At 37.1% G+C, this 22,778-nt stretch overlaps 1 protein-coding gene across 21 annotated transcripts in view; it reads left to right on the plus strand.

Annotated features, from left to right (window-relative positions):
- Window positions 1-22,778, plus strand: part of LOC126272966 (uncharacterized) — an 87,360-nt gene that overhangs the window by 21,125 nt on the left and 43,457 nt on the right. For 8 of the 21 annotated variants that reach the window (XM_049976323.1, XM_049976298.1, XM_049976306.1 and 5 more), the window contains one exon: window positions 95-6,987. The exons of the other annotated variants lie outside the window; for them this stretch is intronic. In XM_049976323.1, the coding sequence (XP_049832280.1) occupies window positions 95-352 (258 nt within the window). In that variant the 3' untranslated portion in view covers window positions 353-6,987. Of the gene's footprint in view, window positions 1-94; window positions 6,988-22,778 lie in introns of those variants that run through there. 21 annotated transcript variants of the gene reach the window in all.

Consider the following 22,778-nt stretch of genomic DNA (forward strand, 5'->3'; position numbering starts at 1 on the left):
ATATATCTTCCATTGCAGTTGTCTGAAACTGTTCTCTTTAAAGTCAGTTAACAGCGTATTGCTAAATTTTTACTGACATGTTATTTTATTCCAGATCCATTATTTGACTTCGCAAGTTACAAATAGCTACTCCCTGAACTTAAGGCACGGTAGTCAGAGCAACTCCTCTGTCCTATCCTACTGCAGTGCAAGTTCAGGTAGTCAGACTCTGAATGAAGTGAGCTGCTTTACATCAGTTGTCAGATACCTCAATTCCACAGATCGTATTTTCATACAACAGAGGGACATGAATAGGAGAATTATTCTTAGAGATGGATATAGTTATCTTGGTGTTGTAAGGCTAAGTGCATAATTACCGAAGCTTGAGAATTCTATTTTCACAAAGAGTATGAAATATTGCTCAATGAAGAGCAATTCTTCGAAATGAAAAAGTGATAAGAGACTAGGAGCAACAGTTTCCAAAATGTTGCAGGTTCTGCTACATTAAGCTGGTGATAGTGCATATAGTTTTCGTTACACTACTGTTGTCCAGACACTTAACAGCCAAGAATGTGGTGTGCATTTAAGGTGATCTCCTTCTTTTTAAAATGCAAGGCTTGTGATTATATTTGAGTGTAACTTGTTTTGTTTGGGAATGAGGTGTTACTTGGAGACCAAAAGTATGTGCTACACCTGTATTAAAGTTCATGTTGTAGCTGAATGAGCCACTGAAGTCCCTGAAATGGGTAGGAAGCAGTAAGAGGTTGACTCTTACTGCAAAGACTGTAAAGAGTAAAATGGTGAACACTTCCTACCAGATGTGCTATTATCTCCAAAGTAGTTCACCCACGTTAAAAATGTATTATACTGTTTAGTTATTAAGATTGCAATGGTGCTAAATTAATCACAGTGCAGAAGTACAAATTTTTGAATAAGTTGAGACTCAACTGTAAATGTGCATTTTTCTTTGCATCATTTTAGAAGACTAAATAATTAGTCAAGATAAATGAGAATGTATGTTTTAAATTTATTTTGTAATGTATAAACTCGGGAGGAACAATATCCACTTATACAGACAACAAATTGTATTCTATGAAGAAACTTTGATTCTAAGTTCTTTTTGGGAAGTATGTATGGGTATATTTGTTTCAAATCCTGTGTGGAATATCTAGCAACCTAGTTTGCAAAAAATGCAAAAAGTCCACTTCCTAGTAGAAAATACAGAAAGCACAGTTACAGAGAATTGATTCCTTCCTTAGTACTATTCATATAATATTAACAGTTCTACTGTAGTATCGAGACAGATATTCAGTGTTTCAATTGGTGCACAGAAAGATATTTACCTCTTATAGAGTCATACTCTCTGTAGGAATTTTCTGTTGGTCAATCTTCTCAAAAATTTAGTGTCTTGTATACTTGAATCTTAACAGGCCAAATAATTAAAATAATATACATTTTTGTAGACTTCCTCCTTATTCACCTCACAACAATGTCCTCATTCAATTATTGTTGACTTACTTGTGGGAATGGACAGGGTGTCTTCACATGCTTCATTTGTTAGTACAATCATTATTCGATAGGTAGCAGAACATTTTGGAGAAATGCAGTATTCTAGAGAAAATGTGTGCAGTTTTATTGATGCCATGGATACAATTCGTTATCCAGAAAATTAAAATGAGGTACTCCATTGATTTAATAGATTGCAGCTAATATCCTTATGATAGACCTGGTTAGCTTCAGCTGTAGAATACAGAAAGTTCCAGGAATAAGTTTCTTCTTTTGACTTGTTTGACCATGCTAGTATTGTGGGCAACGTAAAGGTAAATGATGGATCACATTTCTGGCAAAGAGTAGTCCAAATATTCAATATCACCATAATAAGAAAACTTTGCAGGCACAGATTTTTTTGGGTTTATTGAAAACTTAAAACTTGTGTTTTACACAGTAGAGTATTGTCTCTAGATCATTATATTTTGAGGTAGCATACTTCGTCCACTGAGTGTTAATGTAAATCCAAATTTATGTAGTTTGAGTGTCACAACAAAGCATATGAAGTCTTTGGAAGGAAACTTTCACCAACATAAGTGATATTTCACCAGGACCATGCAGTGGAGGCGTTAAAAGAAGAGGTTTGTTAATTACACCCAGCCCCGTTTTTGTGGTTCTCAGAAACACAGTGATGTTATTTTTCTGCCAAATGTATAAAGAGGTACCTGCCCCCTCCCCCCCCCCCCCCTGTGAAAGTAAAAAATGGATATTGATTAATCACCTTGCATAAACATTGTGAACCCAGTAAGTGTTTTGTAAACGGTCATGACGATACTATTGCACTTGGACCGAATCACCATCACTCCCACATGCAGTAATATTGTGGTCGATCAAAAATTTGGTCAAAAGCAACAATGCATAGTTGCACATAATCTGTCTTTGCAAGATAAATTTTAGTTGTTATGAAAATACCAATGTAAGAAATTAAAGTGATGAATCATGTGGCTTTCTGCAGTGTTAACATTAGGGTTCAGATTTTTAGGTGCTTAAAAGCTGGGGTTATTTATTTTTCACATCTTTAGAAACATTTGAAATATGACAAATAAGTAAACATATTTAACTAAAATTTGATAAATTTTTGTAAATATGAGCAACATGCATTGTTTATGGATGCAATTTGTGCTATGCTTCACTGATTGCTGAAGAGTTCTTTACAAATCACTGAAGATTATGCTGAGATGCTGCCCTACACTGGGAGAATGAGTGCTCACTTTAAGATGTCAGTCTGGCAAATTTATGGCAGGGCAAGTCACTCACTCACACATTGATAGCTTCCTCTTGATGGACATTTGAAGTTTTGCCCAGTTTGAAACTCACTGTTTTCACACACATCTGATTTAATTTTGTAACACTGGTGCTGTAGCTCAGCTATTACAACAACAAAGTTTTTGTTCAGTGTCATGAACATACTGAACTGTTTGACAGAAGGAACACCCCCCCCCCCCCCCCCCCCCCTGCCTCCTTTAAATTTTTTAAATTGTACTGTTAAGGAAACACAAGTTAACAGACAAATATGCAAATAATTTTTTAACACTGTGTTACTTAACATTTCCTAAAGTATTCCAGTTAAAATTTCATCCTCTTTCTCTACTAATCAACTACTAAGGCCAGACCATCAAAATTTACTGTATACTGCAGGGCTGCAAGGAGTGAAGTTTCCCACTGCATGACTACTGGGGTAGGTAGCTGTGATACATTGGGGTGAATTCTTCTCAGTAACTTCATTAAGTTTTCCTCATTAGAAACCAATTTGCCTGAAGAGAGAATGCTTTACTTCATCACATAGCCTGTGTAAACTACGCACAGTGCATGTAACGTTGATCATTTTAGAATAACTTGTCTCGTCCTGGTACAGGTTCTGGGTACCAATATAGAGTTGGTAGAGCCTGCGTGGCGCAATCGGGATGTTGACAACAATTATGGGTTTGTGGTTCCCTTTAACTAGCCTTTATTATGGAGGTGAGAGGGAGTAGAATCTCCTGGACTGTCTAAGGGCATGTAGGAGGTGTAGATACTTGACAATACTTTCAATAGGTAGTGGTTGCAAGGGGGAATTGGCAGCACTGAACTGTCAAAACAGTAAGGTAAGAATTCTCCTTTAGCGCAATTTATTGAACTAATATCACAAAGGACATGTGAGGTGTCAGACCCTTTCCCTTACTCTGTACACTTCTATAGATTAAGCCAGAATCTCCACTTCTCACTCTGTTGGAAACGACCACTCACGAGAACTAGCACCTTTGAATTCACTCTCCATTTAATAATGGACCCTTGTCCTATCTCACAGGAGACAAACGCCAGCCAGTGGCTTGTTTCTTATATTGCTGAAACTAACCGTAGAGGCTACTTGAGACAAACTGTCCTTGTTCAAAACTATTCCAATGCAAAACTTCTACTTAACTGATAGTTGTAGTTGCTTCCACCAGAGCATCACAGTTTTCTCGTAGTTGCAGTTTCTATAGCCTCATCAGTAGTGGCTGCTACCTTCTCGATGTTGCCGGGCCTCGTCTGCTTGTGCCCTCTTCAACTTCTACGATGACACTGCTTCTTGCTGCTCGTGGATGCCCTTAAATACCTATTTTGAAGGTCTGCCCTGCTCGGATGTGGCCCTCACATCCGCTTTCTCTAACTTATTTTTCAGTCTTCCCGGACATTTCATCGCTGTGGACCTATATTGGTTTCGATATGTCTGTCAGTCCCGGTGCGGAAAGTTCCTTCTTGCCCTCCAAGGTCCGGGAGACACGCTGTTCATATCCTCAATGTGTTTACTAGCTCAGGCTATTTGTACTGTGTGACACTTTCCCTTCCGTGTCTGCGGAACTCCGGGTTTCACTGCATGGCGTCCACATTAGAAATACTGGCTGAACCTTTACATTATGCATTGCTAAGAATAGTTATGCCATTTTGTTAATTAAATCCTCTGGGGACCTGACAAACTAATAAAATCTGCCACCGCCTTCTTCATAATTATGTGATGCAGTATCTGTTATTAACCCATATTTTGTCATTTTCACACATGGAATGAATTTGTTGGTAACACTTTGGAAGCTATTTACTCAATGCTGACATTTCAGGAATGTCAAGATTTGAAATTTTGGAGACTGACTTCCTTAACACTGTATTACTTAATTTAGAAAAAATGTGTTGACTAAAACTAATAGCTTCCACAAATCTTCACAATAAACTGAAAATTTAAGAGATATTGCAGAACACCCTCGAACTGCATCATTTATTAGAAGCTGTTTGTTTAGCAAGTGCAAAACTGTGATGGTTAATTTCTTGTGAGCAGTTGTAAGTAAGAGGAATGCATAATGCTTAGGGAGAGAAACAGCGTGAATATGCTTGTGAACAAACAAATGACTGGGAGGAATGAAAGTGAAAGCAATCATTTACATAGTGACTCCTATACAGAAAAATACTTCTACTGAACCCTTCTGTCAATGCATGACATGAGTGGAAGCTTCCTCTTTAACACCCTTTTCATTGGCATGATACATCAGTTACACAAATAATGGCAATTTTGATTGATTGGAGTTTTAATTTTGGTCCGGTTTTCTTCATTTCAATTGTTTCCAAATCTTGTATATTAAAGATAGGAACTGAAAAAAATTAGCAACTTTAAAATTTAGTAATCGCTGCCCATTTTGTGTGTTTCGTAGACAAGACGAGAAAGATATTGAAATATTATTTTTAAGTTTGTCATTCCAAAATTGGTCCGAGTCTCACAGGGTGTAATATTGCATAGTAGGAGGTAAATTCTTGACTCAGGCTCATTCCCCAATATCAATGAGGTGGGTACCTTGGTGGGGAAGACACTACTCTTTCAGGAGGAGCACAGACCAAATCCCCAGTAATGTTTAGGTTTTTCTTGGTTTCCTTAAACTGCTTATAGCAAACATTGGTAATTCCTTTGCAATGAATACTGAAAAATTCCCTTCTCCACTGTGAACCTGTGCTTAGTCCATAATTTTCATTACTGACATGATACATGCTTGTCTTTCTTCCTTTTCCATATTTTTTTGTTTCTTAGTTTCTGCAGATCATTTGTATGTGTGTGGTGTTTTTTTTCTTTTTCTTTTTCTTTTTTTAGGGGTCTTGCAGTTCAGACTGATTGGATGACAAAATACTTGCTTTTTATGTCAAATAACCACCATTGGTATTGTTTCTCCTTCTTTCCCTCTCCTTCATCTCCAACATTTTCGTATTTCAGCTTTAAAACATCACTTAACATTTACGCCTGAATGAAGACTGCCATGTCGTCACTCCACCATAATACTGTAGTAATGTGAGTAGCTGGCTAGTCAGCTAACATTACATCTGAATTGTCATCTCTGGTACTATCAATTCATCAAGTCATTTCACGTGGTGACGTCATATTTCTACTTTGCTGCCATTCCATAGTTTAATTTCTCTGTTCATTATTCTTTTTTTTCATACTGGCACATCCTCTGCTGTCAAAAGGCAACATTTTTCATTTCCAGTTATCAATGGCACACAAAGAATCTTAATTTTGCCTTGTAATTTAAAAATACTGTTTCATGTAATAGAATCAGAAAAAATTCCCTTCTTCTCCAGTCAAGACTTCCAGTTTGAAATATTACCTTTGTTTATTATCCATGTCTTGTGGTTTTGTTACAAAATAATCTTTGTGAAAGTAAAAGCAAATTTCGGGTATTGGAACTGATAATTACATTCATTGAATGACAAATACACAGTACCGCATCACTTGGTCTCGGTTAAAATGTGAATAATTATGATTGTGATAATACACCATAGGAGAATGTTCATTATTGCTATAAAATCAATTGGCTTGCTTATTCACTGATGGATTTAGAACAAGATTGACAAAAGGACTATTAGTTGTATATTTTTTTATCTGTGATAATGTTTAATCATAAATGTGGCATTTTAATAGGAAAAGATTTAATGTGAGGCTGTTCAGTAGAAAATTGCATTTTATCATGCAAATAACGAATAGTATACTTATTTCGTATGTGTCATGGAACTATCAGATTTATTAGTTAACCTTAACTTAATTTCATGTGAAACTAATCAATGCAAACATCCTGAGTGAATCAACAGCAAATATTTTGTTAACCAGTCCATGTGAGTTTATTTGGAATGAGAGGCATTTTCTATGCTTTCACCGTGTTTGTAGTAGTTTAATTTCCCAAGTAATAAGGTGATACATTGTTGAATGATATCTCTCAGTTTAGATGAGGATGACATGCAGATATTATTAGAGATGTATCTTAATTGTACATACTGAAGGTGCTCAGTAGATAAACCTGAACATTTCTAGTGATTCAAAATAAGTAGTATGAATTATGATCTCTCCTGTGAATTCCATTACTTGTGTTGCTGAGGCTGTTATATTTTTCAGCATTATTTCTTGATCTCAAAATTTATACAAGATATTGTAACTATTTGGCCAATTGTTAATAAAAACATTTGCAATCACTTCTTAAAATTATTTAGATAGTTCACCACCCTAACAGAATGCATTATTTGTCATACAATACTGGAATGCCTTGTTATTGAATTAAAAAATATTATGTTTGAAAATCGATAAAAATCTGAATTGTAAAATTCTTTTGAGTAAGCCCTCTGTTTGTAAAGCAAAAAATACAATATTCAGTTAAAAGCAATCATTACCAGTATTAATTTTTACTATTATGTCATTACCTTCAGAAGCTGGCATAAAAACAGGGTATTATTGAGGCACTGTATTCAGCAAATGTATTTTGCACAGTTTTCAGTTTGGATGAAACAACTAAAAATCATTGACAGTATTTGTTTTAAACATGTTATTTATATTAGTGGCGAAGTTTGCACACATGACAACTCGGACTACTCAGAATGGCAGAAACTGCTACAGAAAACTGAAGACCAAAGACAAGAATTGTAAGATTTCTGTTCTAACCATATGGCAAACACAAATTTAAGACATGTGGATGCATTGAAATTTCTTATGTGAATAAGAGTGCTTTTGCTACAGAAAGAGCAATAGCTTGAAAGCTAGTGTAAAAAATGTATTGTGATCAGAGCTTGTAAGTGCCACTCATCACTCATATGTAGTTGAGTGGTTCCCTTCCCCCTTCCACGATTTTTAATTGTTGTTATTCAGTACATGTTAAAGCATTATAGAAGACATTGAAGTAAGTACGGTGGTGAGGGTGATGAGAACACTCGGAACTAAACAAAAAAAATTTTTGAATGAAGGGAAGTTTCCTTTGAAACAAAATTCTCAAGTTACAACAGAATGTGGGATTAAACAAAAAGGCCTGAAAATGAAGCTATAAATGCAGTCACTTTTGGGAAAACTTTCTTGAAGACTGACAATTTAAAAAAGTAACATTGAACCATTCTATGGTTTTATATGGTGTGTGCAGCTATATGTTGAAACGCTACTTACACTATTAGGCCACAATATGCATCAATGTAACATTTAAATGTACAACAAATAAGTTAACTGAAGACTTCTACATCTACATTCGTACTCTGCAAGCCACCCAACAGTGTGTGGCGGAGGGCACTTTACGTGCCACTGTCATTACCTCCCTTTTCTATTCCAGTCGCGTATGGTTCACGGGAAGAACGACTGTCTGGAAGCCTCCATGCACGCTTGAATCTCTCTAATTTTACATTCGTGATCTCCATGGGAGGTATTAGTAGGGGGAAGCAGTATATTCGATACCTCATTCAGAAATGCACCCTCTCGAAACCTGGGGAGCAAACTACACCGCGATGCAGAGCGCCTCTCTTGCACAGTCTGCCACTTGAGTTTGCTAAAAATCTCCGTAACGCTATCACGGTTACCAAATAACCCTGTGACGAAACGTGCCGCTCTTCTTTGGATCTTCTCTATCTCCTCCGTCAACCCGATCTGGTACGGATCCCAGACTGATGAGCAATACTCAAGTATAGGTCGAACGAGTGTTTTGTAAGCCACCTCCTTTGTTGATAGACTACATTTTCTAAGGACTCTCCCAATGAATCTCAACCTGGTACCCGCCTTACCAACAATTAATTTTATATGATCATTCCATTTCAAATCGTTCCGCACGCATACTCCCGGTTTTTTTACCGAAGTAAATGCTACCAGTGTTTGTTCCGCTATCATATAATCATACAATAAAGGATCCTTCTTTCTATGTATTTGCAATACATTACATTTGTCTATGTTAAGGGTCAGTTGCCACTCCCTGCACCAAGTGCCTATCCGCTGCAGATCTTCCTGCATTTCGCTACAATTTTCTAATGCTGCAACTTCTCTGTATACTACAGCATCATCCGCGAAAAGCCGCATGGAACTTCCGACAATATCGACTAGGTCATTTATATATATTGTGAAAAGCAATGGTCCCATAACACTCCCCTGTGGCACGCCAGAGGTTACTTTAACGTCTGTAGACGTCTCTCCATTGATAACAACATGCTGTGTTCTGTTTGCTATAAACTCTTCAATCCAGCCACACAGCTGGTCTGATATTCCGTAGGCTCTTACTTTGTTTATCAGGCGACAGTGCGTAACTGTATCGAATGCCTTCCGGAAGTCTAGGAAAATAGCATCTACCTGGGAGCCTGTATCTAATAATTTCTGAGTCTCATGAACAAACAAAGCGAGTTGGGTCTCACACGATCGCTGTTTCTGGAATCCATGTTCTAAAATTCTACAACAGATCGACGTCAGAGACATAGGTCTATAGTTTTGCGCATCTGTTCGACGACCCTTTTTGAAGACTGGGACTACCTGTGCTCTTTTCCAATCATTTGGAACCTTCCGTTCCTCTAGAGACTTGCGGTACACGGCGGTTAGAAGGGGGCAAGTTCTTTCACGTACTCTGTGTAGAATCGAATTGGTATTCCGTCGGATCCAGTGGAGTTTCCTCTCTTGAGTGATTTCAGTTGCTTTTTTATTCCTTGGACACTTATTTCGATGATGATGGAGCTCATCCAGGAGATGGTGGCAGGGTGAAGAGCTGACTTTTACTTGATATCTATTGTACTTTCACACTAGTAAAAAACCAACATTAATCCAATTGTGTGCTGTGCTACAGTGGTAAAGCCCAAATCATGAAATTTATGTATTTTCCTAAGAGGGGTCATCAAATTTATGTAATTTCCTAATAGCAAAATACACCACTTGGACTGTGTGCATATTCCTATACCATGGCCACTTGTGAAGCTGTATTCACTGATTGTACTTGTCGATTATGTGTTTTTGTCGTTAAGAAGTGCTGTGGTGTGTTAACGTTTGGTTTGAAGTTTCATCAAGAACAGCCGCTATACTATTTTAAACACAGAAATGACTACCATATCTTCAGAAAGAGCCATTATAGGTGATGGTCAAATAAGTTGTAGTAATTAATTTTTGATCATAGAGTAAAGCTTTGGACTTTAAAAATGATAAATCGATATTTAAAATGAGCAACTATCTTCAAATAACATGTAAAGGACAGTTCATTTATAGAATTACATGGACAGTATCATATAAAACTCAGTTATTGTAGTATGTTGCATATAAAGGCGGACAGAAAAAGTTTAGTAGCAAAGTGGACTACAAATAAGCATCAATATACTGGCATTCATTGACAAGTGTAGTTTGCAGCATGTTTCATGGTCAGATTTTAATAAGACTCATTGTGCTGCATGTCCTGACTGCCACTTGTGAATAGCATGCAGATAGAAGCAACCATCAGATACATGTTGTCTCAAATAATCGCATTTGCTGACTTTTTTGCTTCTTATATTCTCACCTGCAATATTAGGTGAAAGTCATTGTAATGAAATGACACCAACAACTATAATTATATTCAGAGATAACAAGTGAAACAATTATTGAAGAAGTTAGGTCATGCAAATTACTTTTATGTCGCTCTTGATATGCCACTGGTCTGGTTTGTAGTGTTGTTACAGTTCATTGTCTGAAAACAATGAAGAATTATTTAGCAGAATTAATATATTTGTTTTCTGTAGAATACATGGAATATTTTGAGATAGAAATTTTCAACAAGCTTGGAAGTTTTATTCATTTTGTCCACTTTCAGAATGCTAAAGTCTTTGACTGTTGCTATCATGTTTTGCAATGTGTAGCAATAGTAATCTGTGTTGAAGGATGGAAGGCGTTCATTGATTCCTTACAGTGCATGTGTGGTAGTCAAAAGAAATACCTCATTTGTATTTTTGTGTAGATTCTTGGTAACAGCCTGGATTGGAGATATTTCTGTCCAATCACAATTTCACTGAAATTATTTACTTTTATGGTACAAATCACCTGACAATTTAGGTGGGAAACTGGCAGTATTTTCTTCCAGTCCTAATTACAAAAAATGGTTCGAGATTAAAAGTAAACCATGATAACTTTTGTTTGAAGGTACAATGCATCCATAGATAACTTTATATGGCTGGAATCATTTGTAATATTTCACAGAAATCTACCAAAAGAATGACAGACTATTGTTTGATGTTATGCATTTACTATTGCATGGCAATGTGTGGAGTAGCTATTAAAATCCATGGAGAAGAAATAAAAACTTTAAGGTTTACCGATGACATTGTAATTCTGTCAGACACAGCAAAGGACATGGAAGAGCAGTTGAACAGAATGGACAGTGTCTTGAAAGGAGGATATAAGATGAACGTCAACAAAAGCAAAAAAAGTATAATGGAATGTAGTTGATTTAAGTCGGGTGATGCTGGGGGAAATAGATAAGGAAATGACACACTTAAAGTAGTAAAGGAGTTTTGCTATTTGGGGAGCAAAATAACTGATGATGGTAGAAGTAGAGAGGATATAAAATGTAGACTGCCAGTGGCAAGGAAAGCGGTTTCTGAAGAAGAGAAATTTAACATCGAGTATAGATTTATGTGACAGAAAGCCGTTTCTGGAAGTATTTGTATGGAGTGTGGCCATGTGGTTGGTAGGACATGTTCTGAAGCATCAAGGGATCACCAATTTAGTATTGGAGGGCAGTGTGGAGGGTAAAAATCATAGAGGGAGACCAAGAGATGAATACACTAAGCAGATTCAGAAGGATGTATGTTGCAGTAGGTACTGGCAGAAGTAGTTTGCACAGGATAGAGTAGCATGGAGAGCTGCATCAAACCAGTCTCAGGACTGAAGACCACAACAACAACGTACTGTAATGCTCCTTTTATTCCATCCACAGAGTTTCCTTGGTGTCTTGTGAAGTTCCACTTAGATCAGTGTCCAAAATCCATGGTAGGGACACTTGTATTGGACTTGACTAAATTAAAAAAATTCTTTGATATAAGGGAAGGACCTAGGATCCAAGACTAAAGTTCACTCTAGCTACGGGTTTTCTGTCTTTGAGCATAAGAAACTATAAAAAATTGGACATAAGTGGTTCAGATGGGCAGTACAAAAATTTCAAGTCCAACATGAGATACAGTACTAATGGCAGGGAGGTGAGACAAAAATGCAAAGGTCTAGTTCACTAGTCAGAAACTGACCATGGCACCTATGGCGGAAGTAGCCACAACTTGTTCAAAAAACAGATGGAGTTTATCTCTCTTCTCCACCTTTCCCTGTGATAGGAACAGGCAGCCAGTCCTGCACGATAGGTTTAGGAGCCTCATGGAACTATTCGGAGTATGCTTGTCTTCATTCGAGTGTTACCATCAAAAAGGGTTCCTTGACTTTTTCCTTTATTCGTATGAATAATATTAACAGTTGTCACCTTCACAATACTTTGTGGAGGCAGAACTCCCTGTTGTTACTTGTCCTTTGCCAGAATGCCCTCTCCACTACCTCTCCTATTGAACACCATTGATCAGCATCCCCAAGCCTAGAAGATTGCTGAGTTGTGAGTTTGCACAAGTTGAAGCTGGCAACCACAGGCATACAGCAGGCCCGATACAAATGTGTGTAAACCTCCATATGACCAACAGAGGTCCATTGTTTAAGGTAATAGCTGTCTTCAGTGGCTCTAGCTGTGTAATGCAGTCAGGCAGTTCCATGTTTGAAAATTGTATTCCATAGGTTCCACAGAAAGAGGCTCTGTGTTTTCAATGTTCATTCATCTCACACAATTCTGTGCTTCTGGCTTTGCTGCTTGGTTTGTCCCATGGCTGTTGTTGCATATTGCAATAGTGCAAGACAAACAAAGCAACATGTTGCTTTATAAATTTACTCATAAATTTTATTGGCAAACCTGGATAAATCCTGTGCACTGGTAGATTGTTAAATTAGTCTAAAAAATGGTCCCTAGCCTTGTTGTAACATGAGACAATGTTGAAATTGGCACTTATTCTGTTGACAGAACTGAACTTTTTTTTCTTTGACAAGAATAAAAATATGAGTTTCTAGGAGTATTTGTCATGCTGCATGCAGATATTTTCATTTTTCCCCATCAGGCAGGAGTTTCCTGTGATATTCATTTGAATTTTTGATAATGTGTAATAAAATCAGTGGCTAGCTATCTAACTGTATATGATACACCACTCATTCTGACTTACCCAGAAAGTGGTGGATTTTTGTTGTTGACATATTTTGCATCTGGAACATCTCTTGTTATGTTCCAGAGGTAGTCAGCAGAATATTAGAGCTCCAGGTGCCTTGGTACTTTTTTTCCGCTGTAGAAATTTGCTGATGAAAATGCTGACCGTACCCATTGCTGACTGCTCAAAGATTTTCTGGGAAAAGACTAAGTGAGAGTCCAAGAAGTGAATTTTTAAGGACATTTTGCATCCCATAGCTTTATTAGGATATATGCCACTATGTCACAATAGTTTTCTGATTTAGGGTTTCCAAGGAAACTGCAACACAGTCCTGAAAGACTGACAGGCTGCTTCTCCCAGTAGATTTAACAGCCCTTCAAAATATTCATCAAACATTAATGACTATTTGTGGTCCTGCAAAAATTCTCTTTGTTTAGCATTGTGACTATGGGTAATAGTGATTTAAAGTAGAAGAATCCATCAGGAAGTTTATCCATAGCATTGATTAAATATTTCATTACTCCTAGTTTAATATTCAATGGAGGCAAATATATTTTTGCCAGGACTCACTAAAGGGACATGTGACACATTTTTCTGACCGGAGATAAGAGATTCACCTTTAGGCCTTGAATTTTTAACATAGTGTGACAACTTATCTCTGCTGTCCCCTTCATACAAAAAACAGCACAATATGGTGAACCCAAGGTGCAAACCAAGTAATAAAGCAATTTCTTATTGTCATAGGTCTATTTCATATCACTAGCATGCACTACAAGTATTGGTGGAAGTTCATTGCCAGTAAGTAGCAGCACAGCCTTCAAATACCTTCAGAGGAATCTCTGAACAATCACCATATATCTGGCCAGTGTTCATGCCCAAGATTTTCCGTAAAAGAACAAATAACATTTCAAAAAACAAAAACATTTTCACCAGAGAAGAGTCTTTGAAATCACTACTGCAGCGGCGATAAGTATGTGTTCGTAGATCTTGTTAGAGTACTTTCCAGCCTTTGCATGTGAAAGTTGAAAAGTTAAAACTTCAGCTTACTTTTTAAACCTGGAGGAGGAGGAGGAGGATCTTAGTGTTTAACACCCCGTCGACAACAAGGTCATTAGAGATGGAGCGCAAGCTCGGGTGAGGGAAGGATGGGGAAGGAAATCGGCCGTGCCCTTTCAAAGGAACCATCCCGGCATTTGCCTGAAGCGATTTAGGGAAATCACGGAAAACCTAAATCAGGATGGCTGGAGACAGGATTGAACCATTGTCCTCCCGAATGCGAGTCCAGTGTGCTAACCACTGCGCCACCTCACTCGGTTTTTTAAACCTAAATCAGGTCATGATGGTATTGTTGACTGGGAAAGTATGGTTCTGATGAATAGCAACTGCCTCCATATGTAGGATCATTTTTAATTTCATCTGAATCATGTTCAGTTTGAGGCAGATCATAACCACTGTAATAGATTAAGGCTGTATCTGCACATACTGATACAAGGAACTCTTCACTAAGACAGGCCTCATTGTAGCTGGCATATTTGAGTACTTACCTGTATGTTTTCAATTAGATGTGATTCCTTTAATATTTGTTAAACAACATAACAATCAGTTAAATGATATGCCAGTTCCTTCCAAATCGTGGGAATTGTAGATGGCATATGATGTTTACAATTTTTCCACCCATTCAATAGTCACACATGAAACACAGCATATATTTGGGACCCAACTGTTATCAAAATGACCCATGTAACAGCCAAAGTAAAGTTCATAACACTCTTTGATAAGTTGTTTGAAATGTCACATTTGAGACTTGAAGGTCAGCTTGCCATAAATATAGCAGAAGTTGTCTGCATGATTTACACAATTTCTTGGCTTAATGAAACAACAAAACACTCAAACACATCATACACAATACATTCTATACAGAAAGGAAGAAAATAATATTTCACTAGTGATATTCGTACTAACACACAATCAGCTCATACTGACATATCACACTGCCATATTAACAGGTCTGCACATAAGAAAACAGGAACGAATCTGTGCAGTCTTGTCATCTGGTGCTTCAGCGTGACATTGCATATCATTTCCTTAAATATGGCAAGAATAAAATCGCTGTATATGAGATACTTGTTCCCAAGACAGATCAAAGAGAATGCTAAAATCAAATGTTAAAAAGAAACTGTCAGAAAAAAAATATCTGCCTGGTGGAAAAGTTCATACTATGTATCTGAATTTAGTGTAACAACATGCACTAGAATCATGAATCAGATTTCTTGTTAAGAAAAGCTTGTTAACCAAAATAATAAATGCTATGTAGCAATGTAACTGCTTTCAAGAAATTCTTATATCTGACCACTGCCTCCAGCTGCTTTCTGGTGACTCTTGTAACAATCTCCTCCATAAATGAACGAGAATAACAGTTCAAAGTCAATATGGTGGGACGAAAAGACTCAAAAACACCTCAGTGTCCAGGGAAACAACCAGAATTTTAATATCTCCAACTGACCCCTCCAAGGCCACCTCATTCGTGAAACATGTTTCAACTAGCTAATGGCTCCACTTGCTGCCATGGAGCCTTTTCCTAGTCTATGGTTCCTACAGGTGGCAGGGCTGCATTGTTGAAGATGACTAGCATTATTCAAGGCAAGGAAGAGTTAGCATTTTGCAGCATCACTCCCAGGCCTAAATGTGATCTTGTGGACAGTAACTGAGTGGTACGGCTAAACCAGATTCTCAGACGATATTGTGACAATCTTGAACTGAGGTTTCCTGACCCCTTCTTGAAAGGTCCGATGTGTACTATACAGGAAGCATCTGCTAGGGCAGCAGGTATGTGTGGCGTGCATACACAAGTCTTTTAAAATGAGGGACTGTTATCATAGGATTAATAAATTACATTTTGGTTTCAGAGGGGGCAGAATATCAGCTTCATTAATTACAGATAGTAATGTCTGCCATGGCAAGTCAGACAAATGAAATCTTAATATAGCATTAATTAACCACCAAAGTGATTGTAGAAAGACCTTATAATTAATCTCACTTGTACATGGAAATAATACCCATACAGTACTAGAGACAGAAATCTGACTGGAACAAGCTGTTAGTACCAGTGGAATTCTGACTGGAAAGATATCAGAAAAATGTGCTAGGTCCTGATGGTGGAAACCTTCATAGCAGTAACTGAAAATGTCCATATGGCGTATTTTGTGCAGGAGTGCCCTTTAGGAGAATTCAGCTATTTGACATAAATCATTTTTTATTTGACACCTCCTTGGAGACTTGTGTGTTGTTGTTGTTGTTGTTGTTGTTGATGATGATGATGATGATGATGATGATGATGATGATAACAGCACAACATCCAGCCTGAGTGGAGAAAAATCTCTGACCCGGCCAGGAATCAAACCCAGGCCCTTGCATGTAATTGAGCCATGCTAACCATTTGGCCACTGAGTGTAAATAATATAGTACTATGTAGTTACATTAGTATAGATTCCGAAGTTAAATAATTTCAGTGAAGATAAGAAACTTCCTAATCAGATGCCTTTACAGGCACACTGTCTCAGAAGCAGCAGTGAAGATTTGTGCGCAAATTTTCTAGTCATATTTAAAGTATTTCAGTTTATAAGCTGTGGAATGGGTAATGGAGTTGCTGGCAGTGAGCAGCAGGAACAAGTAATGGAGAACAGACTTGATCCAAACAAGCTCAAAATTTTTGACTTGTGTTAATGAAGAGGTGGTAACTACTGATCAAAGCTTCAATGAATCCAGATAGCAAAAGGAATGTAGAGAAAGGAAGGAATATGTTTCTTTTTGGTAAGTGCAACTAGACATAAGTTTCAGATTACCTTAGCAGAACATCATTCACCCCCTGAGGCAGAAAATGTTCACTATAAGTAAACAGATTTCAGTTATCTTGAACAATGTGCTGTAGATAGGTACATGCAAAGGAAAGCTGCAAACAGATATGCCAAAGAGATGAAGGTTGGAAAAGACCCTCTATGATTTGAAAGCCGTATTTGAAAGCTTTTCTGAAAGCAGAGGGATCATAATTATAGATTTATACATAGCTGAAGTCTCATGGACAAACACAAAATGAATGAAGCAAAGTGTAACGAGAACTTTGTTTCAGGCACCCAAGAAATTCGAAAGTAAAACTATTTATCAGTCTGACAGAAAAATCTAAGAAGTTTTGGTCTTCTTATTAAATTCGTGAATGGATCAAAGCCATCTTTACAGGTACTTCTCATTCAGCATGTGGAATAATGTACTCCTCTTCCAGACATAGTGTATCATAGGACATTCAAGCAATGAAGCATTCTGACTGACTGCAAGAATACTTAGGTAATTGCCACTTTCAAGAATGGTCTACAAACAGATGCACATTATAGAACATGTTTTATGTTTACATATTATGACTCTTTCCGAAGACCAAAAATCTGCTATGTAGATATGACATGGATTCTGCAAAGAACATTTGTGTGAAATTCAGCTCTGTTTGTCAACGAGACAGAAGACACTAGATCCCAGTGTCCAGGTCGATGCTGTATTCCTTGACTTCAGGGCATTCCATATCCTCTGTTACTCTTATCTGGTGTGGGTCGCAATTGATTGTAAGCAATCTCCTTTGTAGACTGACTGCATTTCCTTAGAATCCTACCAATGAATTAGTCTCCTACCTCATTTACCTACAATGAGCATATGTGATCATTTGACTTTAAATCCACACAAAATATTACATCTGGATATTTGTATGAGTTGTCTGATTCAAATTATGACAGACCAATATTGCAGATATAGGACACTAATTTTCTTCACTTTGTGAAGTGCGCATATTTAAATTTCAGAACATTTAAAGTATGTTGCCAGTATGTGTATTACTTCGAAGCCCTAGTGAGATCTGGCTGAATATATGTTCAGATTTTTTCAGTAATTTTTTGGCTTATCACCTAACTGTACTACTCTTGAATAAAGCTTTCTAAAATAGCAGTAGCAAGGGTTCCAGCAAACTTGGCAAATGCCTGAAGCTACTTGTACATCTGTTGACGATGTTCTACCCAGGATAACATGCAGCGTCTTTCTTACCAGGAAATTCTCAGTCCAGTCACAAATTTCATTTGGTAGACAATATGATAGAAAACAGAAATAATGTCAGACTGATTTTAAAACATTTGTTATCTACCAGTGCCTTTAACTCAAACAGGAGGTAGTCAGGTATTTTTATGGCTGCATGATTTGCTACTTTCTGTGCAACAATAAAATTAATTTGTGGATAAAGGAGGCTATTTTTGTTCTAGAAATTATATTTATGAGTGCTACTGTTATTTTCAAATTGCATCCGATTCTTCACAACAAATTTCATAAGTGAGAAAAATATATTATGAGGCTGTTATCAGTATGCTTTATTTTTCAAACAGTTGCTCACATGAAGTTGGAGGATGGAACCAGGTATTATCTATTCAATACATACCAGTACAGTACTTCCTTGTCCATGTGTGGAATTGGCCCCAGCACATTATTCCAAATGACATCAATGAATGCAAGTGCACAAAGAATATTAATTTCCTAGTGATTTATCATTAAAATCAGCAATTAAGTGTACAGCAAATTTTGAGCTTATGCCCATAATATTCCCATAAATTGCACACACAGCCTTTTTGAACAACCAGTTATACAAATTTCCCTTCCTCCATACTGGATCGTTGTTACTGATTTATGCTTATCTTGTTTTGTAAAGAATCAAATGAACTTTTCTTTTTCTGAGTTACACAATGATCCATTCACCAAGAACCAATCAATTATGCTAAGACTATTTCATTTATTGTTCCTTGTGTTGGGCTTGATTACAATCCTCGCATCATCAACAAAGAGAAATAACTGTCTGATGGAAGGTAATTTATATATTGCAAGAATGAGAGTGGCCCCAGAAGACCCTTTTGGTGGTTGTATAAAGCCCCAGTCAGCAGATGATGTACCAAGAATGAGGTATTTAACAAGAGCATTTACATCTCGTGAGTCCCAAATGAAGTGAAGTTTCTGTAAAAAAAAATGTGATTTGCAGTCAGAAGCCATAGGGGCCCTGTGCACTAGGCAGCCTGGCTGTGACAAGTGAAATTTTGAGAGGCCAATTCTTAGTACACGGCAAAAAGCCAGTCATGACTGCAAGTCTGAAGTAAATGGCTAAAGACAGACATGGAAGATGTTATGATAGTTAACTTATTGCCTTGTAAGAAATGTAAAACAAAAGGAAGACATTTGATTCATTCTCTAGTCCTGGAGTGCCACTCAGATTCTGTTTTTACTGTGTAAGAAATTCGACCAATAGACAACCTATTGCAAAAAACAAGACATTCAGTTAATTACACAATTACTCTTTCATGTGCTTTTATGATTCCAGAATTGGTACTTGGAGGGAAGTGCAAGAACAATACATTTTATGTTTACTCTTAATAAAATCAGTTAATGGATTTTTGAAATTTCTTACATTTCTTGTACTGATTCCCAAAACAAGTCTAGTATTTCTAAACAGTTATATACGATAGAATTCAATCAATTGGTGGTAACGCATCATACATCATTATAATGTGCTTTGCGTCTAGAACAGGTGTGGAATATCCACAGTGAATTTACACACTGCCCAAAGCTTCCAGTCAGAAATTATGATGAATTGGATATCTGTGGTAATATTACTCAGTGGCCAAGGTTTCTGATACATAATTTGGCCTTGTCTATATATCTACAGCTGGTTGATCCAGTAGCTCATATTTCTGGTTAAATCATAACCAGAATAGCCTCGGTGAAAAAGGCCAGATCTGGAGCTATGAGTTTCCAGTGGAAGTGGTAGTGTTCACTTTATTGCATCAATTATTTCTACTTTTGTGGAATGCATTTGATGTTCTCAAAAGCCTCTAATATCCCCTAGAACTGAAAGCAAACCCAGTCTATCTGGATTAGATCCTTGTTACTTTCATTGTCTTCTCTCACTGCAGTACTGTGTTTAAATACTTAAACCAGACTTACATTTTGTTTGGCTCCTCCTTGATTTTGAAAACAAGTGAATGAATTTGCATGTTACCACCCCGAGCGCTACTATCAGCACAGCCTGTTTAATTCCTTACTAGCTTCAGTAGCAGAGGGAAGATATCTCCAGCTCCAGCATCTTACAGGACATTATATGTAGATTATTTTATGAATGTAAATCAGCTGTGTTGTTGTTGTGGTCCTCTCTCTCTCTCTCTCTCTCTCTCTCTCTCTCTCTCTCTCTCTCTCTCTCTCCAATACTAAATTCATGATCCTTTGATGTCCCAGAAAGAGTACTATCAGCCGACCCTTTCTTCTAGTCAAGTTGTGTCACCAGTTTCTTCCCTCACTAATTCCATTCAGTACCACCTCATTAGTTAGGTGATCTAGCTATCTAATCTTCAGCATTTTTCTGTATCACCACATTTCAAAAGCTTGTATTCTCTTCTTGCCTAAACTGGTTATCATCCACATTTTACTTCCATACATGGCTACACTCCACACTAATACTTTCAGAAAAAACTCCCTTACACGAATCTATATTCGATGCTAACAAATATCTCTTCTTCCGAAATACTTTTGTTGTCATTGCCAGATTACATTTTATATCCTCACTACATCAGTCTTCATCAGTTATTTTGCTGCCCAAACAGCAAAACTCATCCACTGCTTTAAGTGTCTTGTTTCCTAACCTAATTCCCTCAGCGTCACTTGATTTTATTCAAATTCATTCCATTATACTTGATTTGCTTTTGTTGATGTTCATCTTGTGTTCTGCTTTCAAGATACTGTCCATTCTGTTTAACTGCTCTTCCAAGTCCTTCGCTGTCTCTGAGACAGCTATCTTCAGCAAATATCAAAGTTTTTATTTCTTACTTCTGAACTTTAATTCTTATTCCAAATTTTTACTTTGTTTCCTTTACTGCTTGTTCAATGTAAGAATTTTATAGTGTAGAGGAGCATATATGAAAAGAATGAGGAATGCTTTTATTACTTGCGTATTTGTATTGCAGTTAATTAAAATATTGTAGTATGATGTGTGTAAATAACTCATAGTATGTAGTTTTACATTGTAAATGTAGGTTAGATATTTTAAGATATTAGGTTTAAGTGCACTTGTCCAGACCCGGATCTAGGGGGAGAGGCAAACTGGGGTATCTGTCCCGGGTGGCAATTTCAGGGTTCACCAATTCATATTCTTTAACAAAAAACCTTGTTTCACAAAGTGCCTAGCATCCAGTGCACATTGGTCTATCGATTATTCATATGATTTTGAAACGCATCCCTGTTGGTTTTTGAACACATTCTAAGTTGATTTTTGAATGCGCGCTCAGTGTTCATGATGTCTCTGCCAGGAGAACCACCTTCATCTAGAAATAAAATAACTTTCTCACAGACGAAAGGGGATGAGGCTATAAGAGTTGAGCCGAATAAAATCGAGTGCGTGAAATCCAATCGCTGCTTGTTTATGTTGTTGACTGGGTGTGCGAATGATCAGCGTTGTTAAAATTATTAGCAAAATCCATAGATTCAGACTACCAGAGTGGTAATTGACAACTAATCGGCATGGAAGATTACATATTACCTCCTTGGTGTGTCCAAGAAAATGTAATTTTTGCCAGATCACTACACTACTGAGGGCCAGTTGTACAGTTCCCTTAGCAGCTGCGAAAGTTCTATTTTTGAAATAAGGCAGAAAACAAGTTGTAAGAAAAGGTAATAAAGCCTAACCTTTTAATAAAAGCGGGATAACTAAATTGATGATTCTGGCAGGAATAATGATGTTAACGGGATATAGTTTTGACAATGGAAAGAATAGGTACAGAATTAGTGATGCCATGAGTTTTTTTGTTAGAACAAGGAAAGAGAAGAAACTGGGAAATCACACAAATTATATGGAAGAATATGACAAATCCAAATTAATACAAAAATTTCGTATTACTACTTCTCGATTTCATGCTTGAGAAACTGGAGCGTATGAATGAAATAGGCCTGATAGGCATTTAGTATTGGTACTTCATGAATTATATCCTGTCCAGTTATTTATGTGAATGAGATAGATAAAAATGACCATTTGTGGCAAAACAGTCTCATTTCTTTGGTGTGTGTTGCAATTGCTACAATATTAGAAAGGCCTATTTCATTTTATCTAGCAGGCAGTGACAAAATAGACATAATCAAATCAAGAAACCATACCAGTCTTGAATACTAATCGTATTACCGGCTTTTTCAGCATTAGATGATGACATTTTGATTTTTCATGTTCCAAAGTGTTCGACGAACTTTGATAAAGTAACAGATTCTTTCACAGAAAGGAAAGCATGCCATGTAAAGGTCTAGAAAGATTACGAGAGAAGAAAATGCTGGGACCTAAAGATTGAAGAAACTGTACTGTCTTGTTTGTCATTTGTCTTTACTCTTTTTACGTTTCCTATCTTTAATTTTATGTCACACAAAATAAAAATTTACTAACTTATAGGTAATAAACTGTGCAAATTTTCTGAAGAGTTATTCATTCGGTTACAAATAATCTCACACTTAATTGTGAATTTTTTTAAAGGGGGACAGGATGTCAAACCAGCCGACTGGGAGCAGGAGAGGCACCACAGGACATTTTAGTATCCTCTGTCATGAATGTGGGTTTGATGTCTTCCATTACAAAATATACGCGTTTGAATTCCACAGAGCGGAATACAGTGATGTGCGATAGCAGAATACTGTGGAGAGGCATGGCACTGCACTTTGTCACAAATAAAAGTCTTACATTTCCTCGA

This window comes from Schistocerca gregaria, chromosome 1 (genome assembly GCF_023897955.1).
Source record: "Schistocerca gregaria isolate iqSchGreg1 chromosome 1, iqSchGreg1.2, whole genome shotgun sequence".
Lineage (NCBI taxonomy): Eukaryota > Metazoa > Arthropoda > Insecta > Orthoptera > Acrididae > Schistocerca > Schistocerca gregaria.